We start from the raw sequence: 21,505 nt of genomic DNA, 5'->3' as shown, positions 1-21,505 counted from the left end.
GGTTTGGCAGTGGCAGAGAGGCTGGGGGGTAGGGGTGGAGCAGAGGGAGGAGGAGGGGGATGTAATTGAAGGTTGGAACCACGCTTTCCCTCAAGGTGCCCCCACCAGCCCATCTCCATCCTCTCTGCTGTTCAATCCAGGCGATCCATTAGGAAGACAAGGCCTCTGACATGTATTTGAATATGGCCTGTGAGTGTGAGAAGGTTTTTCATGTTGCTCGGGCCAGTGTTTGCGACTATCTCCTAGACCTTGTTTTGCCACTGATATGAGGCCAGCATCAGACAGTCATATTCAGGCTTGGCATGTGTTGTCGCCAAGCCATTAGGCCTTCTTGCCCGTCACTGGCGTTAACTGCTGTCTTTGTCTGTGATATGCAAATGTCTCCTTTTTTCTTCTTCCTTTTTTTGGGTGGAGGTTAGCGTGGGGTGTAGGCAAAGGCGTTTGCTTACTTTGACTGTGAAATGAGCCTCCTTATGTAAAAGCATCGGCTGTAGTGCTGGCCAGCGTTTTATTTACCGTGACGCTCTCACACCTGATACGGATGATGCTAATTGCAAGCAAATGGTTTTGCTTTGGTGCGCTGTCTTCAGCCCCCCTCCACCCCCACCAGCCCTGCATTCATGCCTGGAAGGAAATTTGGTTTCCCTTCATCCAAACAACGATTTCTTGCCAATCTCACTGCCAATTATTAGCATGCACATACTGTATTTGTGATAACATCAGTTGCTGCATTTGCTTGATCTACTATAAGTTGTTTCCCTCCAAACAGTTGTTAATGTCCTTAATGGCAGCTATCTGCAGATCCAAGAGGGTCTCTCTCCCAATCATCTGAAGAAAGCCAAGCTCATGTTTTTCTACACCCGCTACCCGAGCTCCAATATGCTCAAGATGTTCTTCTCTGATGTCAAGGTAAGTCCAAATCTTCCTCTTCTGTCCTTTTTCTAACATTTGCCAATAGCGTATATTTTCACATTGATACACACTGTCTCTGCTCAGCTATTGTCACACTCATTTGTTGGACCTTAATCTTCTTGAAATGGTGGCTTCTTTAGCAGCGTGTAACAAGTGTAAAGATGGATAACACTCTGGTGCGTCTGCTCTCGAGCATTTGTCAACGGACCTGCTTTAAAAGGGGAAGTTGGACTTATTTGTGATGTGCCAACTTCAGCTGTTGAAAACAGTGTACGCTTGTCTGTCTTGAAATGAGGCTCTTTCCCTCACTAAGTTATGGTTTTATGCAAAAGATGAAAGAAGAGGAAGTTGAATGGGTTTACATGAGGGAGCTGGAGAGCCTATGAGTATTCTAAAGATAAAGAGCGAGATGAGTAATGGAGGGGTGGAGAGGGCAGAGAGGAGGATGGAGCCTAGAGACGGAGGAGTGGTTATCTGAGCAGGTGTAGGGAGGATGGTTTGATAGAGGGAGGGGAGAAGAGAAAGAGTCGGTTTAGGGAACATGGCGAGGATGAGCGTTAGCTCCACTGGGAGTTTAATGAAGGAAATTTGGAAAACAAAGCACAATATGTAAGCTGCAAACAAGAACAACACAATGGCCGTTGTGGTGTGCGCGACCGAGTTTGTTTGTGTTGTTGTTGTTTTGTGTGTGTGCGCACCCCTCTCGGACCATACGGAGGGGTAAACACTGTGACATATCCAGGCCATCTTATTCAAATGAGAAGATAAAGGTCCCCTTTTTTCCCAGCTGCCCCCTCTTGGACGCCGTCGCCACCGAGCACGACTCGTGGGTCACATGAATTTTCTCTCAGCCCTTCATTGGTCAGGTTGAAAGTGAGGGAACGTGTTGGCAAAGCGGGTAGGCACCTGTAAATGTTGATTTGTTGCAAAACTCCTCAATATTAAAAGTATCCCACTGATCTGACATTGGTGTTATTTGCTGTTTGCATTAACAATTACCATTTAAGATCTGAATCACTTGTTTTACTGACTAATCACTCCTGATGAGGTGGCCTCTTCATGAATGGCTTCATCAGATACTTAAACAAGGTCAAGATAGTTAAGGGGATTATGAGTCACACTGGTTTGTTTTTGTTTTCAGTGGAGGACAATGGACTCAAGCTGTAAGTCTGTAGACATGTATGGGAATGAGACTGACTATCTAATTAGATTCAGCCAGTGCGGCCTCTTAGCGAGTGGGTGTCCTCAGACATAAGTCTTGAAGGCTAATCAGGTCTCAACTAATCAGGTCTTGGCTGTCAAGAACCTAATGAACGTGGGAAGTGGGTTGCCCTAACAACCGGGGGACGCTGTAGCTGCTGTCCCCCGTCCTTAAGCTCCTTTTAAGACTATTGTGACTTTTCTTGACTTTTGGTGTTTGTGAAATGTTTTGACAGATGTGTCATAATACCATTGTTGGTGCTGCTAATGACAGCCTATAGCATCATCCCACTCGCTTTAAGACTCATTATTTATGCAGATATTGTTTTGATTGAGGGCGAATAATTATGAAAAGTTAATCAACAGATTAAATTAAGATTCAGTCATTAATGAGCTAAAGTTTTTGCCTTTGCAAGGGATAGATGGATGTTCTATATATTAATTATAGACTGGACCTTGCTGCAAAGACAACCTAAAACACACACACACACACACACACACACACACACACACACACACACACACACACACACCTTGCTTTCTTTGTCTTTCTCTCTGTGGCTCTTTTAGTGACAAGCCTCAGTATTTGGGACAGCCATGTGCTGTGGAGTAGCAGAGGTCAGGAGGGTTTTCCCTTTTCTATATGTCATTCCTTCTCTTTTCTTTTTTTTCGCTGATGGTGTGGCATGGTATGTGTGCCTCGGCGGGGCCGGGGAGAAAGAAAAGCCAGCCGCTGGATTTGAGTCGCCGCAGTAACAAAAGCCCGCTTTCCAGGGCCGCTTTTTGTGTGCAGTCAGCCAATAGGCAGCCGGAGATTATCTCCCACAATTCACCCCTGCGAAAACAGGAAACGTTGGAAAGCCCTGATGACTGTGAAGGGGCTTACCAGAGAGAGAGGGAGAAAGAGAAAGAGAAAGAGAGCGAGAGAGAGATGGAGGCCCGTACAGGCTTCTCTGCCTTTCTGCTCTCCTCTCCGGCTGTTCTGGATGTAGCTTAGCACTCTGAGGTCATCTGTGTGCTTTCTGCTCCATTGTTGACCACTATGTCAGGGAAAGTGTTGGCGAGAGACACACTTTGGTTTGTCATCCAAATGCTTTTCAGCCAAATGTTTTCATCCTAAACCGAAAAAAAAGAGCGTAATTCTACGTATTAATAAATTAGCTGATGTGTGTGCAGACGTTTGGAGCTGATGGTCAAAGTGCCTGAATACTTCTGGCAGGCGACTAATATAGTTTAGACCAAAGATACTTGAGTGTTTTCCTATTCTGGACTTAAGTATGTGCCTCTGCATGAGCTGAACATATGTATGTGTGTGTGTGTGTGTGTGTGTGTGTGTGTGTGTGCGCCACTGTCTGTCTTGTGCTGTTAGCACTAAGCGCTGACCTTTCACAGGCTCTTGAGTGTGAGTGTGAGAAACACGCTCTCGCTGTCTCTCTCTCATCTGCCTCTCAGCCAGGCGCGCACACACACACCCTTATGCACACTTATATGCTCAAAATGCAGTGCGTCAACACACACACACACACACACACACACACACACACACACACACACACACACACACACGCTTTCCTCGCTGCATCTCATGTCTGTGCTGGCTGACCCCTGCCAGCTCTGATTAAGGAGCTGCAGTGATGTGCTCCTTTGAACCGGCTCTCTCCTTTTACACTGAACACACCCGTCCTTAGCCGCTACCAGGGGTCCTCTGTCCCCCACCAGCAGCTTAATGAAACAAGACTGCAGGAAGCTGCAGGGGGACTTGCCAAGTTGATGCAGATATAATGTAATTTAGTGCATTTACCTGCATGTACTGTAAATATTGTACGCTTTGTGTGCTCCCTGCTGTGATTGAGCGACAGTTCAGTTCACTTGCACAGACCCTCCCTAATAGATCTTCCTCTGAGCTGCCAGTATAATAAAGTAATCCTTGTCCAAAGTGACAAATCTATCCGTCACCCGGCTGCAGTGACACCAAAGGTCTCCTGCATGAGCGATGGTAACTCTTTCACTGACTTTAATCTCAGGATGTAGCGCTCCATCTTGCACGCGCCTCAGATGCATGCGGGCACACTTGCATCGCTGGACAACCAGTTGGGTAATGTCTCCGATCCACAGCCAGTAAGACTTGTTCTGATCTTACACACGAGGACGACACCGACAACTTGAGTGAAATAGTGTTTTTGTGCTGTCACACTCCGACTGTCTGCTGCATTGTGTGTGTTTAAGAATAGCCCCGTGCAGCTGATGTATTTGTAAGTGTCAGTAGTTTGTTTGTTTGACACTCCGATGTCACGACCCCAGCTTGCTGACTGCTCACGTTCCGACCCTCTGCCCCCCCCCCTCCAGCAAAACGCCATTGTCCGACGGCACTGACCTGCACCCATCCTCCTCTCCTCCCTGCCCCCCCCCCCTTCCCTCCCTCATTTCCCCATTTATGCTCACCCTGCACTTTACGACAGCCACCATGCTACCCCTCCTCTCCCCCCACATACACCCTCCCAAACCCCTGCCAAACAATGTCAAGCGGACTTATTCTTCCACTCCGCCATTATGTCATCTGCTGATCATTCCAGAAAGGCACGGCGCTCTCCTTTAGCCTCCCCTGTCCCACCTTGGTCCAACTCCGCGTGATTCGCCAACTTCTCTGCCTGTCTTTTTCCGTTCCCTTGCCTCGCCCTCCCCGTCTTCGTGTGCTTGCGTGTGTTTGACTGCCATCCCAGATCGCGAAGAGTGTGTGTGCATGTTTGTGCGTGTCTGTGTGTTGTCGAACAATAGCCGGAGCCTAATCTCCATGTCAAAACCGCTCTGCCTCCCCAGCGAGCAGTCCGCTCAGCGTTTAGTAGCATTTTGTCCCCCCATTCTTCCAGCACCACAAAAAGAGCAGAGGGGAGGGGAGGGAGGCGTGAAGGCCTGTGTCTGTGTGTGTGTGTCTGTGTGTGTGTGTGTGTGTGTGTGTGTGAATGAAGGGTGTGGGTGATAGTTAAGGGTATCAAGCATTTCACAGGCTAGAATTTAGAATTTGTGAGATGTAATTTCTGGGAGTCTTGCAGGAAAAAGGGATTATTTGTACGTTTTTAAGGTTTCCATCAGAGTTTTCACAGTGGGTCATTTTAGGGTGGGCAGGCGAGGCGGCTACCCCGAGCCCCCGAGGTCCTTATCTAGTGGTTTGGATGTTTAGACAGTGTTTTCACTGCTGAGACCAGGCGGAAAAAGAGCCGAGGCTCTTAATAGGTTTACCTCGTCCTATTGAATCCAGCCGAGCGGCACAGATCAGATAGCCACAGTCTTCTCCGCAACGCTTATCATCTCTGTCTTTCTCTCTCCTGTTTTTTTTTTTTTGCTTTTTTTCTTCTTCTTTCTTTCTGCCTGGGAGGTGCGGAGAGGGGAGGAGAATCAGGGTGTAATTGGTGAACGGGGTTAAGTACATGTTTGAGCCCCCTGCGGGCCAGGGCGCTTCAGATGATGACTTAATCGTTTTTCTGGTCAATTATGTGTTTGCGGTCTCGCGCCCCCCCCCCCCCCCCCTCTCTCTCTCCACTCTCAGGGTTATGATAGGGGGGAGGTCTGCTCCCAGTGGGGAAGATGAACCACACACACACACACACACACACACACACACCCTCACTCTCTTTTCTCCCCCTCCTCCCTGCTAGCTGTCTTACTTAATGTCTCTATTATCTTCCTTCACTCCACAATCTATGTGGAGTCTTTTATCTTTCTTTCTCTATTTATTTTACCAAGCTTTTAACTTCTCACCTCACGTCTCGACTCCCTGATGTGAAATGACACGCTGTCATCCTTGCACTTCTCCTTCTTGTTCACACTCAAATTCAATACTTAATAAGGTTTAAACACGACCTTCTTCCCTCTACACTGCTTGCATGAAGAATATTCACAGATCCCATTCATTTCCACTCAAAATGTCTTTGGATTCAAAGTGATTTAACCACCTAACTCTCCCTTATCTCTCATTCCAGTTCAACCGCTGCATAACCTCCCAGCTGATCAAGTGGTTCAGCAACTTCAGGGAGTTCTACTACATCCAGATGGAGAAGTTTGCCCGCCAGGCCATCAACGACGGTGTCACTGGAACCGAGGAGCTGAGCGTCAGCCGCGACTGCGAGCTCTTCCGAGCCCTCAACATGCACTACAACAAGGCCAACGACTTTGAGGTAAACGCCAACGCCTTCAGCGATTTCATGCAGCATCGTAAAAGTTGTCAGCGAGAGGAGGAGCCGAGAGCGAAGGCAAAAAACGGTGATTTTCACCTGATACCTCGTGATGCAGACGGGTAGTGTGACACCGTCTCACTGTGTCCTCTCTGACACTGCCTCGCAGGGACTGCGCTCAATGCTGAGTTCAAGTCTCTTATACATCCTGTGCACTCGACGCACTGCACTATAATGTATATGATCGCTGTCCTGTGAAAACCATCTCTGAGAATTTCCTCCACTTCATCCTTCAGTTTATCTGGAAAATTCAAAATCACCAAATTTGGAGAGAGGTGAATTTCACTGGACAGCAATAATATGAGGAAAATCTTTTTTTCTTCTTCAGCCTTATAGAGATGTGAGGAACTCTCATCCAATGAGGAAGAAACCTGACTGACACCTCGCTCGTTTTGCCTCTTCCTCACTGTAAATTTCCCCTCAGTTATTGTCTGCATGGGTGTGTGTGTGTGTGTGTGTGTACGGCTGTGTTTTTGAGAAACCACAATTTACTTCCCCGTCCTCATTCACCTATCATCCGTCTTCCAATGTATTGTAATCATAAACTCTCAGCAGGCAACTTCACCTTTAATATGTTTCATTTCTCACACTTCCTCCTTTTGCCACGGTCAATGCGTGTGTGTGTGTGTGTGTGTGTGTGTGTGTGTGCGCGTGTGTGTGTGTATGTGTATGTGAAGCCTTTCAGGATCACCAGTGCTCTCTCAATGTCAGCTGACAATAGACCTTTAAAAGGCTTGTGTTAAGAAGGACCTGGAGTGATCTGGGTTTGTGTGTGTGTGTGTGTGTGTGTGTATTTGTTAGAGAGAGTCTGTGTGTGTGTGTGTTCGTGTATGTGTGTGAGTGTTTTGTTGTTGCTGCATTTCCCAGTGTCCTGTTCACCTCGAAGGGTACAGCCGTCCCTTGGACCGGCCTGGCATGCTGGCAAAGCACTTCTCCAGCGTGTGTGTGTGAGTGTGTGTGTGTGTGTGTGTCACTTTGAGGGGGGAAAAAATCTCACTGTTATCAAGGTTAAGCGTCCTACTGTTTTAGTGAGAGGAAGGGGAGAGAAAGAGGGGGAGAGGGGGAAGAGGGAGATGGATAGATAGGGGATAGAGGGTGAGAGCTCTGAGACAAAGGAGAGAGCGATGAAGGGAGGGAAGGAGAAAGGGAATGGAGGGGAATGGAAAGGGGAGAAAGAAGGGTAGAAGGAGAGCGGGGGAAAGAGAGATGACGTGCAGGAGAGAAGTGCCCTTGCGAGCAGTGGGAGTTTTGCAGGGCTCACATTTAAAGTGCTTCACTCGCTTTCTCTCTGTTGACGTCTATCGCTCTCTGTCCGTTATTCGTCCACTGGGGCTCCTCTGTGTGCACCCAAACACACACACACACACACACACACACACACACACACACACACACACACACACACACACACACCCGCGCACTCGAACACACACTTCCCCACATCCATCTTCAGCCCTCTTAAGGGAGGCTTTGAAAGACTCTGGCAGGCAGAAGCACTTGTATATATGAGGTCTCAATAAGCCCAAAGTCCATCAGAGCAAAGGACAAAGAAAAATGAGACGATTCCCCCCCGTTCAGTTTCTACGGCGGCTGCAGCAATGATGTGTTTAGAGACCGGGGGATACGTTTAAGATGGAGTGAGCTCAAAGGGGCGCAAAGGGGCAAAGTTCAGATTTTTACACCACCATTTAGAAGCCAATCACAGTACAGAGGACACTGTTAAAGGATAATAATATTTTTCTTTGAGTTTGTCCTGATCATTCAGATTTCATTTTTCCTGGTCCTGGAATCGGAGCTTATTTTCCTACAGAAGCTTGTGTCTGTCTTCATATCAAATTATGCTCTGCTTATGGTAAATCACCTGACACCCACAACAGGAAATAGACATCCCAGCTGGGAAATAATGTCCCAGAAACACACAGCTTCATAAAGCTTGATGTATACGTATCTCTCTCCCTCACAGAACAATCCAGAATCTGTGATTTCAGAAGCTTCACTGCTGGACACAAGATTTCTCTTACTTAACTTAAAAGTCCATCCTCAGTGTATGTGCGAGCAGAGGTTCGACATTACACTTGTGTAAGTTGCATATTAGGCCCTTTCAACAGACTGTGCACGTGCATCATTCTGCACAAGCTCAGACAAGTGAAGAAACAATAAGCAAGACACATTTTTGAGCAGAGGTGGACTTTCATTCAGCGTACTCGTGCCTTAAAAATCAGTAAATCGAACTACATGAGGGTTGCACTGCAGCAGAGTGGGGCCAAGTGCAAATTGGACGACACCACTCTAAAGCATATGTCTTTGGATGACGCCGCATTTCACTTTGAAGAAACTTAAATGCGTCCAAATGATTTCCAGGTTTGCATGACGCGTATGGACAGAACAACCTCTAGGAACAGCAACTCCCAAAAACCGTTTGCGCCCAACAAAAGTGTCCAACATGCCGCCCCCCCCCCAGATAAGCCCCTTCTTTTCTGAGTCATATCTCGCACAAAACTATCATTCTTCTCCTGGCACCAGGAAGCTACTGTTGAAATGGGCTTAAGGGGAACAGCCTATTTGCATACATAAATGTGAAAATTTGCAAGAAGACAGACAGAGAGGAAAAGAGTGAGAGAGGCCAGGTGAATAAGTCTTCTGTTGGCTGAGGAGCTGCAGCGGTGGAGGAGGGAGGGAAGGTGTTTTGCATATTAAGGTTTTTTTTGCTGGGCAGGTGTCTGAGAGATACAGGAGCTGATTAGAGTTTAGCACAAGGAAAATTTGCCCAGCCATGCAAATTCTAACCCCCCTGACAAACCAACCGCCTTGGTGAGCACGAAGACTCTGCGTGTAAGTGTTTGTGTGTGGCTTTTGGTGTGTGTGTGTGTGTGTGTGTGTGGGAGTTATTTGTGTGTATGACCGTGTGTGTGTGTGTTTATGAGTGCGGGTGCGTGGGTTGTGTGTTTTTCGCTGTTTGATGTTTGTGTGGGAATGGTGTGTTTGTGTGTATTATGCATGTGCATGGACACATTTGTAATGTTTTTCCGTCTTGAATGTGCGTGTGTGTGTGTGTGTGTGTGTGTGTGTGTGTGTGTGTGTGTGAGTCATAGAGGTAACATGGAGATGGAAATGTACTGGATGTGTATCAGGATGCCCCCAAGGCCCTTTTCTGTGGATCTCTCCCCTTTCTCCTCCACCTCCTCCTCCTCCTCTTCCTCCCCTACCTGCCTGCACCACCACTTGAAACAGGAGCCTACGCAGATTCAGCAAGCACACACACACGCACGCACACACACTCACACACACACACACACCGAGTTTTCCCTTTGCCAGATTCTGCATCATCAAAGTTCCATCCACCTTGGTGGCGTCTTTGGAATGAATATGTCCTCTGTTTCAGTGATCACACACACACACACACACACATATACACACACACACACACACACACACACACACACACACACACACGTCTGTGGCCTTTCTTGTTTGATGCTAATCTGCTCTGTCACTGTGCTGCCCTAATACGCTCCCCATCTCCCTCCCAGCTCCTCTTTTGTCGCGATTGTTTCCCCTTTTCCTTTCATATCCCTCCTCCCTCGCTCCCTCTCGTCGTTCTCTCTTCCTTCTGTTGCCTCTCTCCTTTCATTCTTTCATCCTCCTCTTTTGCATGTCTTCCGTTACTCCCCCCCTCCGTCCTCTCCCTCGCTTTTTCCCCCCATTAGGAAGTTTTAATGGCATAATTGTCACATTCCTTCTGGCACAATGAACACCAGCGGTAATTAAAGAGCTTGCCGTTAATTACCTAGACCCCGGCTCTACTTTCCTCTTTTCTCAGCCCCCCTCCTGATCCCCTCTCTTCTTCTCTTTCTTCTCCGCTTCTCATTCGCTCTGTCCATTGCCATCAAAGTCTTCCGAAAACACACCCGGCCTCCCAAAGCCTTGACTTTGAGCGAGCAGCGCTTTAATGTGAGGACTCAAGTGAAAATTCTCGCTTAGTGTCCTTTTCTTTTTTACTCCGCAGCCCCCTCTGTCTGTCTTTGAACCCCCAATGACAACACACATCATCTTTCATACGACAGGAATGTGTGTGACCTGGTAATGGGCTAGAAACAGAGAGAGAGAGAGAGAGAGAGAGAGAGAGAGAGAGAGAGAGAGAGAGGTGGGGTCTGATAAAGAGGCAGTTTTATGATGGCTCTGGGAAACTCTCAGATTTCCATAAGACAGACTAGGCCAAGTTTCTTCTGTCAGTGACCACTCCTCCCACAGAGGACACACACACACACACACACACACACTCATACATACACACACCTCGGCATTTAAAAGAGGAAGTCCCTATGATCTCTATGTGAGAGGGAGGGACCAGCGAACACGGTGACAAGCCTTCGTCCGCACGCACACACACATGTGGGTATCGTGTGTCCTCTCTTATCAGCTGCTCTTTCTCCTATTGGAAAGATGTCTCACTCTTTTTGTCCCTCTTCCTCTTTTGTCTGTCCATCCGTCTGTCATCCCTCTATTTGAATTGATGACGCCCCTCCACAGACGCACTTATCCGCTGTGTCTTGACCAGGAAATAACAAAAGAAAGTTTGACTTTTTCGCTCCCGAGCTCTCGTACTCCCTCGCATGCAGCCTCTGCCTTTTCCCTCTTTTTCCTCCCAGCTTTTCCTCCCGCTATCTCTCCGTCTCCCTCCTTCCCACTCTCTCTGCGTCTCTCCAACTCTCCATCCATTACCAGAGCCACAGAGAGCTGAGAGCAGATGCTGTCTGTCCAACCGCCGTGCCCCATAGCATTGTGTGCTTCACCTCTCCTTCCCCCCTCGCTCCCTCGTTCCTCCTCTTCACGTCCCTCTCGGGGCTCCATTTGTTCTCCACCCAGAGAGGCTAATGTCTGTTTTCTCCTCCTCCTCCTTTTCCCCTCCCTGTCTCCCTTGCACTCCTTCATTCCTGTCCTTTTTTTTTTTTTGGGGGGGGGGGGGGGGGGGGTGTTTCTCACCACATAGGGCACGGTGTGTGTGTGTGGGGTGTGTCTTTGACCTGACCCTCAGGGGGTTTGAGGTGAAAAGGTCACGGCCGTTGCACTGGATGCACCGGCAAAGATACAGACACAAACACGTGTAAACATACATGAGTGCCTACAAACACCTAGTTGCGCACAGGTGTGATGTTTTCAGTAAAAGGCTCTAGGGGTCTCTTTGAAGGGCGATTGAAGACAAAAAGAGGTAGAAGATAGAGAAGAGAGATGAAAAGCTGGCGGTATAGATTTAGGTTCAGAGCTGCCAAAAATACAACCGATACAATTTGCCAGTGGGTTTATGTCAACTACACACACACATACACACACACACCTCCCCTAACTCGCTTACTCCCCCTCATATCTACAGTATCTGCTGTCAGTCCCCTAATCTCTATCACTCCCATTGAGAAAAGGTTGCACCAAACTCCCCTACATGTGCATTCATCATGCATGCACTCTACAGCTGCACAGCATCATATGCAGCAACAGATAATGAGCAGAGCACTGGCCGTCCTTGTATACCCACATGCAGTTGTGTGTGTGTGTGTGTGTGTGTGTGTGTGTGTGTGTGTGTGTGTGTGTGTGTGTGTGTGTGTGCGAACAAGCAGACACACCAGCTTCTACAGAGATGGTACAATTAGGGCAGTAATGATGACCTGAGGAGAGGAGCCGTCTTATGTTGTGAACTCATATTTATCATTGGCAACGTGAACTGAATCACAGATGTGATGGATGATACGGGGAGTTCAGCGACATTCATTCAAACACGTGCCGCTGTTTTACTATAAGTCATGACACTGTGAGAAGTCAGAATTTTGTGATGCTTAAAGGCTTGAACGGTTGGTTTTTATGCAGTGTCAGTTTTACTTATCAAAGTTTGAGCGTATCCGTCTCTGAATTTCTGCCGCCACCCTAACACAATGTCAACACTGTCAACGTTTGTCATTGGAACTATTTTCTGCAGGAAATAATCCCCATTAAAATTGTTGTTGACGGCATACTTTGGAGCAAAATCAAGGCGAATAATACAAACGATCTGAAAGGCTAGATATTACTTGAAGTTAGTGGGAAAACTGTGTTTTTGGAGGGTGAGCCGGCCCTTTAAAGACAGAAAGGTTGAACACTGGCTCACTGTACACCGCTGGTCTCTGTGTCAGATGCATCTCAAAAAAAGATTCAAACAAATCTGACATTATTTGATATTTCTGCTGTGATGTGAGCGTCATTTACGACTTGTCTTGGCTTTGTAGAACTCTTGGAGAGAAGAGTTAGGGGGAGAAAAGAATAGAGAGCAGGATCATCTGCTTCTCAGTGAATAGCCGGGGGCTATTGAGGGCCCCCGTTTGACGTAGTCTGACAGGTCTTTTCTTCACCGCGTGGTGTGTCTGTGTGTGTGTGTGTGTGCGCGCGCTCATACGTGTGCACGTGTGTGAGATGTGAGAATAAGCCACTTTATTCTGTGCACTGATTAAATGACCAGAGCTGTGTGTAGAGCCTGGGGCACCAGGGGTGGCGAGGAATCACTTAAACATAAAGAACTACATGATCCCCTCTCTCCTTTTCTCACCTGCTCACACACAAACATCTCCTCTCACTGTGCTCATCCAACACTCCACTCTCCCTCCTTCCTGCTTTTCCACCAGTACTCCCCCTCCTCCTCTTCCTCCTCCTCCCTTCTTCTCCCCCCTCCTCCCTCCTTCTGTCCCTGGTCACCTTGTGAGGGGCAGCCTGCTCTGTGGCACAGCTGCTGATTATGTCATTATTTCTGGACCATTTTGGTCTCCCTCCGTGTGTGAGTGTGTGTGTGTGTGCTTGTGTGTGTGTGAGACTAATGAAGCGTGGCAAAGGGACTCATGCCAAAATGACCAGGGCGTGCATCAGAGCTGCAGATGTGTCAAAGCAACCCCCCCATTCACACACACACACACACACACACACACACACACACGCATGCACGCACACACTTCCCGTTTCCCTTGCCGATGCCAAACTCTCCCTCCTTCGAATCCAATCTGCAGTTTATTATTTTTCTTTCTTCTCCTGCCATCTTGTTCTCTCACTTGCCCTTCCTTCCTTTCTCCTTCCATCCATCCATCCATCTTCCATCCTCCCTCCTTCGCTGCAGCTCCTTGCTCTCCATCCTTCATTGTTTGCCCGCCCACCCACACCCTCCTTCTTCCTACCCCTCTATTCTTCCTCTCCCTCCCTCCCTCTGTTCTCCTCCTCTCCAGATGTCCTGTTCCTATCTTCCAGACTCCCTTGCTCTTTTCTTTCCCTTCTGCCTCCTGCTCTCTCGGTATCTCTGAGCTGGGTTGACTTCCTGACCTCCAGAGGCCCTGTTACAGCGCTCTGTGACCCCCCTTCGTTCAGATCGCTTTCTCTCAGCCTGCGACCGCCATACAAGCTCAGACGATGAATTTTTAAGTCTCTAAACAAGGGCTTGAACTGTGATTTCTGGCTTCCCCTGCTGTTTGCAATTCTTCTGAGTCCAGATTATTTTTCTGTCCGTTGTCTGAGTCTGTTGTCTGACTTGATATAAAGCTAACACCCTCGCAACGACCCCCAATTTCTATGAAGCAAGGGAAGGAGAGGGGATGGCAAGAGGAGAGGAAAGACATGTCAAAGAGGCCCTGATATGATATGAATTCTGAGCCTCTGTGTGTGTGTGTGTGTGTAAGGATGGGGGGTTGAGGCAAGGAAAGGTGGAGGGAGGAGCGAGGAAGACGGGATAGGAGAGCGACTTCATCGGTGTTTTTGACCCTGTCCCGTCCTTGACTCCCCGGCGGAGGTGCACCTTGAGAAGAGCCCATGTGACGCTAGTGCTCTCGTTCAAATACGTACTCAGACCAGACAGCAAGACACACACACACACACACACACACACACACACACACACACACACACATATGTATGCAACAGCCCCTCAAGGCTCCATGTTCTCAAGGCTATCAGTGGAGTGAGGGTGGCTGGTGTTTGCTCAGCTTTGAGGCCCGTTTCCCGTCCCAGTAGCCGCGTAAGCACGGAGAAAAACGCACACCTCATGAGAGATTTGAGGGGGAATCAGGAAAAGCGGATGATTGAGAGTATGAAGAAAATGAGGCGCTTGGGAAGGAAATGGTTGAAGCAGGACCCACCGCGACTGTGCCCATTCTTTTCCCCGCTAGTCGTTTGGACTCTTCAGCCATGGCACAGTCTTATCAGCGGGAGAGGGGGTTGGGGACAAGCGTTGTGAGGGGTAGGAAGAAAGGGGACATGGGTTGTGTTTGCCTAAAGTGACAGTGTGGGCCAAGGGCTTATCAAGGCCTTTGTAGATTATTGATCAGAGCAGATACGTGAGGCACAGGGGCCTGTGTGTGTGTGTGTGTGTGTGTGTGTGTGTGTGTGTGTTCGTGGTTCGGGAAGCTCTGGCTTGACTCACTGAAATGTCACGGGCCTGCTCAACTTCAGTTTGAACTTTTGTTTTGAAATGTGTGTTTCGCTGCCAGCAGAAGTGAGAATATTCTTAAGAAACTGCAAACAAACACATTACACATCAATGCCAGATGACCCCCATCTGTGGCATTCGGAGCATTGCAAAATCTATAAATTCCCTGTCTCACACACCCACACACACACAAACAAACACAATGACCGAAAAAGCATGGGAAGCATTGGTATTCCCAGGCTGAACTGGGGTTAGGAATTAACCTGGCTGGCAGCGGGGGCTTCTGTTGTGTCCCTGCATTTCATCCTTCAAGGCTACAGCTCACTAGCGCACACACTCACTTGCACACACAGCCTTATCTTCCAGGGTCTCGTCTTGTTTGGCCAACGCTGTGCAAATAGAAGGTGCAATACATCTCCTGACAGTTCCCAAAAGCAAGGGGGAGAAACACGTTGGCCAAACAAACAGCCAACCCTGAGTCAACGAGAGAGAGGAGATTTCTCAGGCTTCACCGAAACACAGGCAAAGACACACACACACACATGCACTTACACAGTGTGTGTAACAGTAGCCTTTATCTGAGGGCTTGGGCCTCCGGCTACCTTTTTAAACGTTTGTCTAAGCAGTCTTAAGACAGGAGCCGCTGCTGGAGTGAATAGCTCCCAGCAAGCCGTCCACAGGCTCCTATTGTCCTCCGTCATATTTTATTATCTCATCAAAAAGCAGGAAATCCGATTCCCTCTCTCTGAAAAAGAGCTTATCCTTCTGTCTCAAAGCGACCTGTCACGAGAGAGGGAGATGGAGAGAGGTGGAGAGAATGGAGGAGAGAGTTGTGGGGGGAGTCAGTGAATGAGAGTGATTAACTGCCTCATCGTTGCCTCTTGTCAGAGAAGTCCCTCTTTCTTTCTGTCTTTCTCTCTTTCCCTGTGATTGGCATTTACCCAACACGCAGCACAATGCAAAGGTTAGGGAAACGTGTGTGTATCAGAGTCCAGCTTTTTCTTTGCTGATTCTTTTTCTCTATTTTCCCTCTCTGTCTTCCTCCTTTCATATTATGTTACTCAGGGGCAGAGCAACAGTAATATCCCTTTTCATGAAAGCTTTTGTTTTTTTTTGGACCCCCACCCCCCCCCTCCCTCCACACACACACACACACTTCCATCCTCTCCGTGTTTCTCACAACTTCTCTCAAACAAAACCACTATTTTCCTGAAGGCCATATGATTTTATCAGCAGATAGTGTGGAAGAGGTCGACCTCAGCTCTGCTCGTCCTCCTTAATTCAGGCTCATCCGCGCTGAAGTCGAAAATGCTGTTGGTTATTTTAATGTTCTTATGACCACGAACAGTGCCTCCTGTGCTACCACGCTGATCTGATCTCATAACTGCGAAGTCATAAATAAACACAAATGCAGATTAATGACAACAGCTGTGTTACGTGACGGTCTCTGTTGACATTTAAAATGGGCGATCACAGAGAAAGTTAGAGGTGGCAGAAAGTCGCCTTTACTGCCACGCAGCCGCCGACCGTGACCGAGCAGGTTACGTCATCGTTTTCCAAAAGCTCCTCACTAAAAGGCAAAGCTGGCATTTTCAGATTTATCCACCCTGGAGACAGTTTTTAAAAAGCTCCTTTCAGATGAGGAAAACTCTGGCGTTGTGTGGACCAAAAGCCAACGAGAAAAAGGCACGTTTTCACATTTAGCCAGCAGTGTGGACGCACTCTCAGTCACCTTGTTTGCCTTTTCCAGGCATCATTCCACGCACACACAACCCTCCATCCATCGCTCTATGCTCTTTTTTTTTTTCTGCTTCCCTCCCTCCCTCCCTCCCTCTCTCCTCCCCTCTTTGTACATCTGTCCTTTAATTTTGGGCTCTGCTGAGAAGTTGTTAAAAAGCCCTATGAAATATGTATGAAGGATTGTGAGCCACGCGATTGGCCCCATTTACCGGACAGCCGAGCGAATGAACGGCCACACTGGATAATCCCCCACAATGCCTCTGGAACAAAGGCCCAACAGCTGACCCTAGAGAGAGAGATGAAGAGGGGGTGTGGGGGGGGGGGGGGGAGTGTGGGACAAGGGAGGGGTTACAAACAGTTAAGGCTCACTGCTGGTCAGGAGGCAGCTTGCTCACATACACAACTCACACACACTCGCAAAACAAAGGCTTGTGGGACAGGAATAACTCCCTCTGTTCTGTCGCTCCGCTCTCTCTCCTTAGACTCTTCTCAGCCCCTCCTTCTCTCGCCATCTCTCTCTCCCTCCCTCCCGCTCTCACTCTCTCGCTCTCTCAGTCAAGAGGATCTGAAATACCAATACCCTTTTCTCCTTGACATTGCTTTCTCCTTGCAGTCAGCGTTTTGCTGTCCTTTTATAGTCAAAACGTCAGGAGAAATTCCATGCAGGAATATTCTTAGTAATGCGGCACTCCCTGCGTCTAACGGCCAGGGCGCTGCGCTGCGCCGGCCCGTTAGCCCGTTAGTCTTTTGGGAAAAGGGTGCGCATGCCCACACAGACACTTACAGCGTGTACACACAAAGTTGCCCTCACGTCGGGGTCATTGTGCCAGTATTTCAGAGACGACAGCAGTCCAAACAATGAATTAAATCCACTTCCATCGTACCAGAGGGGAATTCAATATTTGGGGAATTGGGTTAGCCTGTGTGTTCTCTCTCTCACTCTCTCTCTGCCAAACACACACACACTTCTTCACGACTCACCTTTTCACTTGAGCGCTGGATAGAGATATGCACACACACCAAACACACGGGCATCTTAGCCTCCATTCATCACCCTGAGGGGGGTGGGTGGCTGTCCCATGTGTGCGCAAGTGTGTATGTGAAGAGACGTGTGTGCTTGGCTGTGTGTGTGTGTGTGTGTGTGTGTGTGTGTGTGTGTGTGCGCGTGTTCCAGTGGCCACTAACCTTGCTGTGTCCTGACACTCCTGATGAGTATCTGCAGGACACTGGAGGAGAGGAGCGGAGCGGAGTGCGCACTGTCAGGCATTTGGGCAAGCTGCTGTATATGTGTGTGTGTGTGTGTGCGTGTGTTTGTGTGTGTGTGTGTGTGTGTGTGAGCATCAAGGGAGGCGGGCAGGGAGACAGTCAGCATTATCCAAGCAGGTGACCCCTGAAGGCTGCGTCGCCCTGGAGCTTTGAGTCGAGGAAAGAGACTCAGCCAAATACACCAGGGTAGCTACTGTGTGTGTGTGTGTGTGTGTGTGTGTGTAGCAAGCATTATGTAGAGCTCTGTAACAGTACAGGATGTGTCATCTCCTTGGCACAAGGAGGTGTGTGCACTGGTGTGTGTGCTCACGCCTGCATGAGTGTGTGTGCGTGTGTGTGTGTGTGTGTGTGTGTGTGTGTGTGACAGAGTGTTGGCTTGGGGGAAGGTGTCACAGATCTTTGCCAGACTAATCATCTCCATGGTGTCGGTGAGCGCTGCTGTCAGGCACACTAAAGAGGCGGCGTGTCTCCCCGTTCCCAAAGCATTTAGTACTTCCTCTTTCGCCAGCATCTCTCTGCCGCTCTTCACTCAGCTCCGCTTTCTTGTTTGGTCACAGATTTACAGTAGGACTCGTAAAGATGTCACGCTCACCGGGTTGTGGGGAGGGAAGTGGGAGGTGTGAGAAACCTGAGAAATCACAAGAAGTGACTTTTCTCAGGCCGACGCCTCAATTGGCTTTTCAGGAAGTAGCTACTCAAGAGAAAGGAGATTTATGGTTTTACATCCACTGTGAAAAGATCGACGTATTCTACAAGGGAGGAGACGGGAGTGTTGAGTGTGATGCAAGTAAATACTGCTGCAAAATGACAGAGCTGGGAAGAGGAAGGAGTTCTGCCGGCCATGCAGGGTTCCAGATGTGAGAGTCCCGTTCGATGTTGGAGCACTTTGAAGGCTCCAACAGGAAACTCTCCTGGTTCATCAGTACAAAAGATGAGCAGCTGTGTGAGAAAATGTCTGCTTCTTTGATAACACGGCAAAGGCACGAGTAAAGGGAAAAGTTAACTACGACTCCCAAGAAGAAATTCAGAAATATTCAGTTGCTGGGCTGAAACTTTCTGCAGTTTTGAACAAGTCATTTTCCAGCTTTGAGTCAATTCAAGATGATTTTTGGCAACTGTCACATGGTGTTTTGTTCATATTCGTACCTGCAAAGCCTCCTGAATACGATACAGCTCTGATTCATTCATCTAGCTGGCAGCTGAGGCTTGTGGGTATTGTAGTGTTTAGATGTATCCACTATATCAAACTGACAGGAAAAATGGCCATAATATAAACTTATAGTATCTCTAAGTGATCAGTGACATTCTTTTGTTTCTATGTTGTGATATATTGATTACAGTGGGGAAAAAAATCATCATAGTGCCAAATGCTGGGTTTTCTTTTTTCCTCTGTTTCCGCTTTTATGAACTATCCAAACAGAAGCAGCCAGAGAAAATTGAGATCACGCTCAGAAACCTTCGGGCGCATCATCAGGACTGGACTCTTAAATCTGACACTTCTGTCCTTCTCGTGTCTTTAAAGGTCCCCGATCGCTTCCTGGAAGTGGCCGAGATCACACTGAGGGAGTTCTTCAACGCCATCGTGGCCGGCAAAGACGTGGACCCGTCCTGGAAGAAGGCCATCTACAAGGTCATCTGCAAACTGGACAGCGAGGTCCCCGAGGTCTTCAAGTCCCCCAACTGTCTCCAAGAGCTTCTACACGAGTAAATTTCCCCTCCTCCTCCTCCTCCTCCTCCTCCTCCTCCTCCTCGCTCGACGCTTTGCGCTTTTTTTTTTTTTTATTTTCTCTGATTTCATAGAATTTCAAAATGATACTCTCTTTTGTTTTTCCTCTTGCCCAACTTCACTTCTGATTTCCTGTTTTTTTTATTTTGAAATTTTTGAATGTATGAAAGTTATGAAGTAGCATTCCCAATCTGAAGCCTCTGTGGCAGTTCCTAAATGACCTAGCTATTGTGTTGTTGTTCTTCTATGATAATTACCATGACGGTTATAATTTGTTTTGTTTTTCTATGATTCTGAACTGAAGAGACTCTCATCTTATTGGGTGTTTTTTGGACCGCGTGAACCCTCATCCGTTTTGGCCTGTTTTATGATCAACACTAACTAAGCCCTCAGCGTGTGGAAGGAGCTCCCATTGGCACTGCTAAGAACATAGGCTGGGTCCCCTAAAGACTTTACTCACCCAGGAGGGGTCCCACCAACCCAGTGGGTGTCCAAATGAACTGTCCCTGTGAAGTGGGTGCCCAATAGACTGTGCTACTGAAGATGTCCCCAACAGGACAGTCTCACATACACACACACACACACACACACACACATACACACACACACGCACACAAAAACAAGGCCTAGTGAGGTTATTGACTGGACTAAGACTGGACTCGTGGTACTGGTCTGTACTAGTCTGTGGGACTTGGACTGGTTTCAAATAGCTACTGAGCTCTACCATGTTTTGAAGTGTGTTTTCCCCGCAAGTAGGGCATTGTGTTTATTGGCTGTACATTATTATTTTGATTATTATTATTATTATTGTTATTGTTGTTTATGATTATTTGTCATCACTGCTTGCTGAAGATTGGCACTTCGAGATTTGTTTGTCCCTTGATGCCGTTGCAGAAAAAAAATAAATTATTGCTATTAATATTATTCCACAAGAGTTTAGATTCTGAAATATTTCACCCCTATTTCCCATCCCTGTCCTTACTCTTGTTTATGTTGGTCCGCCTCTGAGGTGGACTCTGGTTTTGTTAATTTCATTTTGGGTGTTTTGTGGTCGGGGTCTGGGGCAACTTGCCTGGAAAGTGTTTCGATTTGGGGTTTTAATGGAGGGCCATCAGAGTGGGCTTCTCTATACAGCTGTAGTGATTAGCCTATCGAGTCTGGCAACACTGCCGGAAAAGGAGTTGAGCTGCAGAAACACATGAAGTAAACGGCGCAGAAGTGTAGGAATATGCAGAAGACGTGTGGCCTTCAGGTGTGTGACTTGCTGTTTTTAAAACGGCTAAGTTTCTATAGCCACTCCAGCTTTCACAACTAAACTGCTACCACTAAAAGAGCCACTTGTCCAGGCGTGACATGAATCTTACGTGTCTAATTACCTGTTCAGGATTGGTGAACATACACAAAAATGCATAGTTTTTTTTTTGTCTTTTTATGGCACTGTTCACTGAATAGCTCGTGTGAGATGAAGTCAGCCTGTTCTTATGTCAGGCTTTTAGCGTGATTAGCCTTGACAAGGTGTAAATGACATTATGAAGTTATTTCAAAAGCAGTTGATACTTGAATATATCAGAATACTGTGGCAATCTAAAGTACAGCGTCGCTGAAACGATGGATAATTGAATACATACAAACAGAAGCATGACAGGGAGGAAGATAAGAGCGAAGAGAGCGGTGGATGTAAGATGAAACACAGGCGTTCATTAATTCTGCTTCAAGTGCAACTTCCCCCACAAACAACACACACACACACACACACACACACACACACACACGCACACACACACACAGCTCCTTCCCTCTATGTTCACCTGCCTTTGAGTGATCTAGCTCCTCTCTCACGGCAACAATACGAGGTCAGAGGTGTGCACTCACCCCAGGGGTAGATGGAGAAGCTCTCAGCACTACAAAGAGCGGGGACAAAGGCACAGAGCGAGGAGCGACACGCACCTGAAACCCTCAACTCTGTCCCTCCGTCCCGAACCGGCAGCTTTTAAGACCCAAAGT

General features: G+C 47.8%; 1 protein-coding gene across 1 annotated transcript in view; it reads left to right on the top strand.

Moving 5' to 3' along the window:
* Positions 1–20,110, top strand: part of LOC143336470 (prospero homeobox protein 1-like) — a 28,629-nt gene extending 8,519 nt beyond the window's left edge. The window contains exons 3-5 of the mRNA XM_076756669.1: positions 802–909; positions 6,090–6,284; positions 19,298–20,110. Coding sequence (XP_076612784.1) covers positions 802–909; positions 6,090–6,284; positions 19,298–19,483 — 489 coding nt within the window. The 3' untranslated portion in view covers positions 19,484–20,110. The remainder of the gene's footprint in view (positions 1–801; positions 910–6,089; positions 6,285–19,297) is intronic.
* The last annotated feature ends 1,395 nt before the right edge of the window (positions 20,111–21,505 follow it).

This window comes from Chaetodon auriga, chromosome 18 (genome assembly GCF_051107435.1).
Source record: "Chaetodon auriga isolate fChaAug3 chromosome 18, fChaAug3.hap1, whole genome shotgun sequence".
Lineage (NCBI taxonomy): Eukaryota > Metazoa > Chordata > Actinopteri > Chaetodontiformes > Chaetodontidae > Chaetodon > Chaetodon auriga.
The sequence above is the reverse complement of the archived record's forward strand: the minus strand, read 5'-3'. Positions and strand labels throughout refer to the sequence as shown.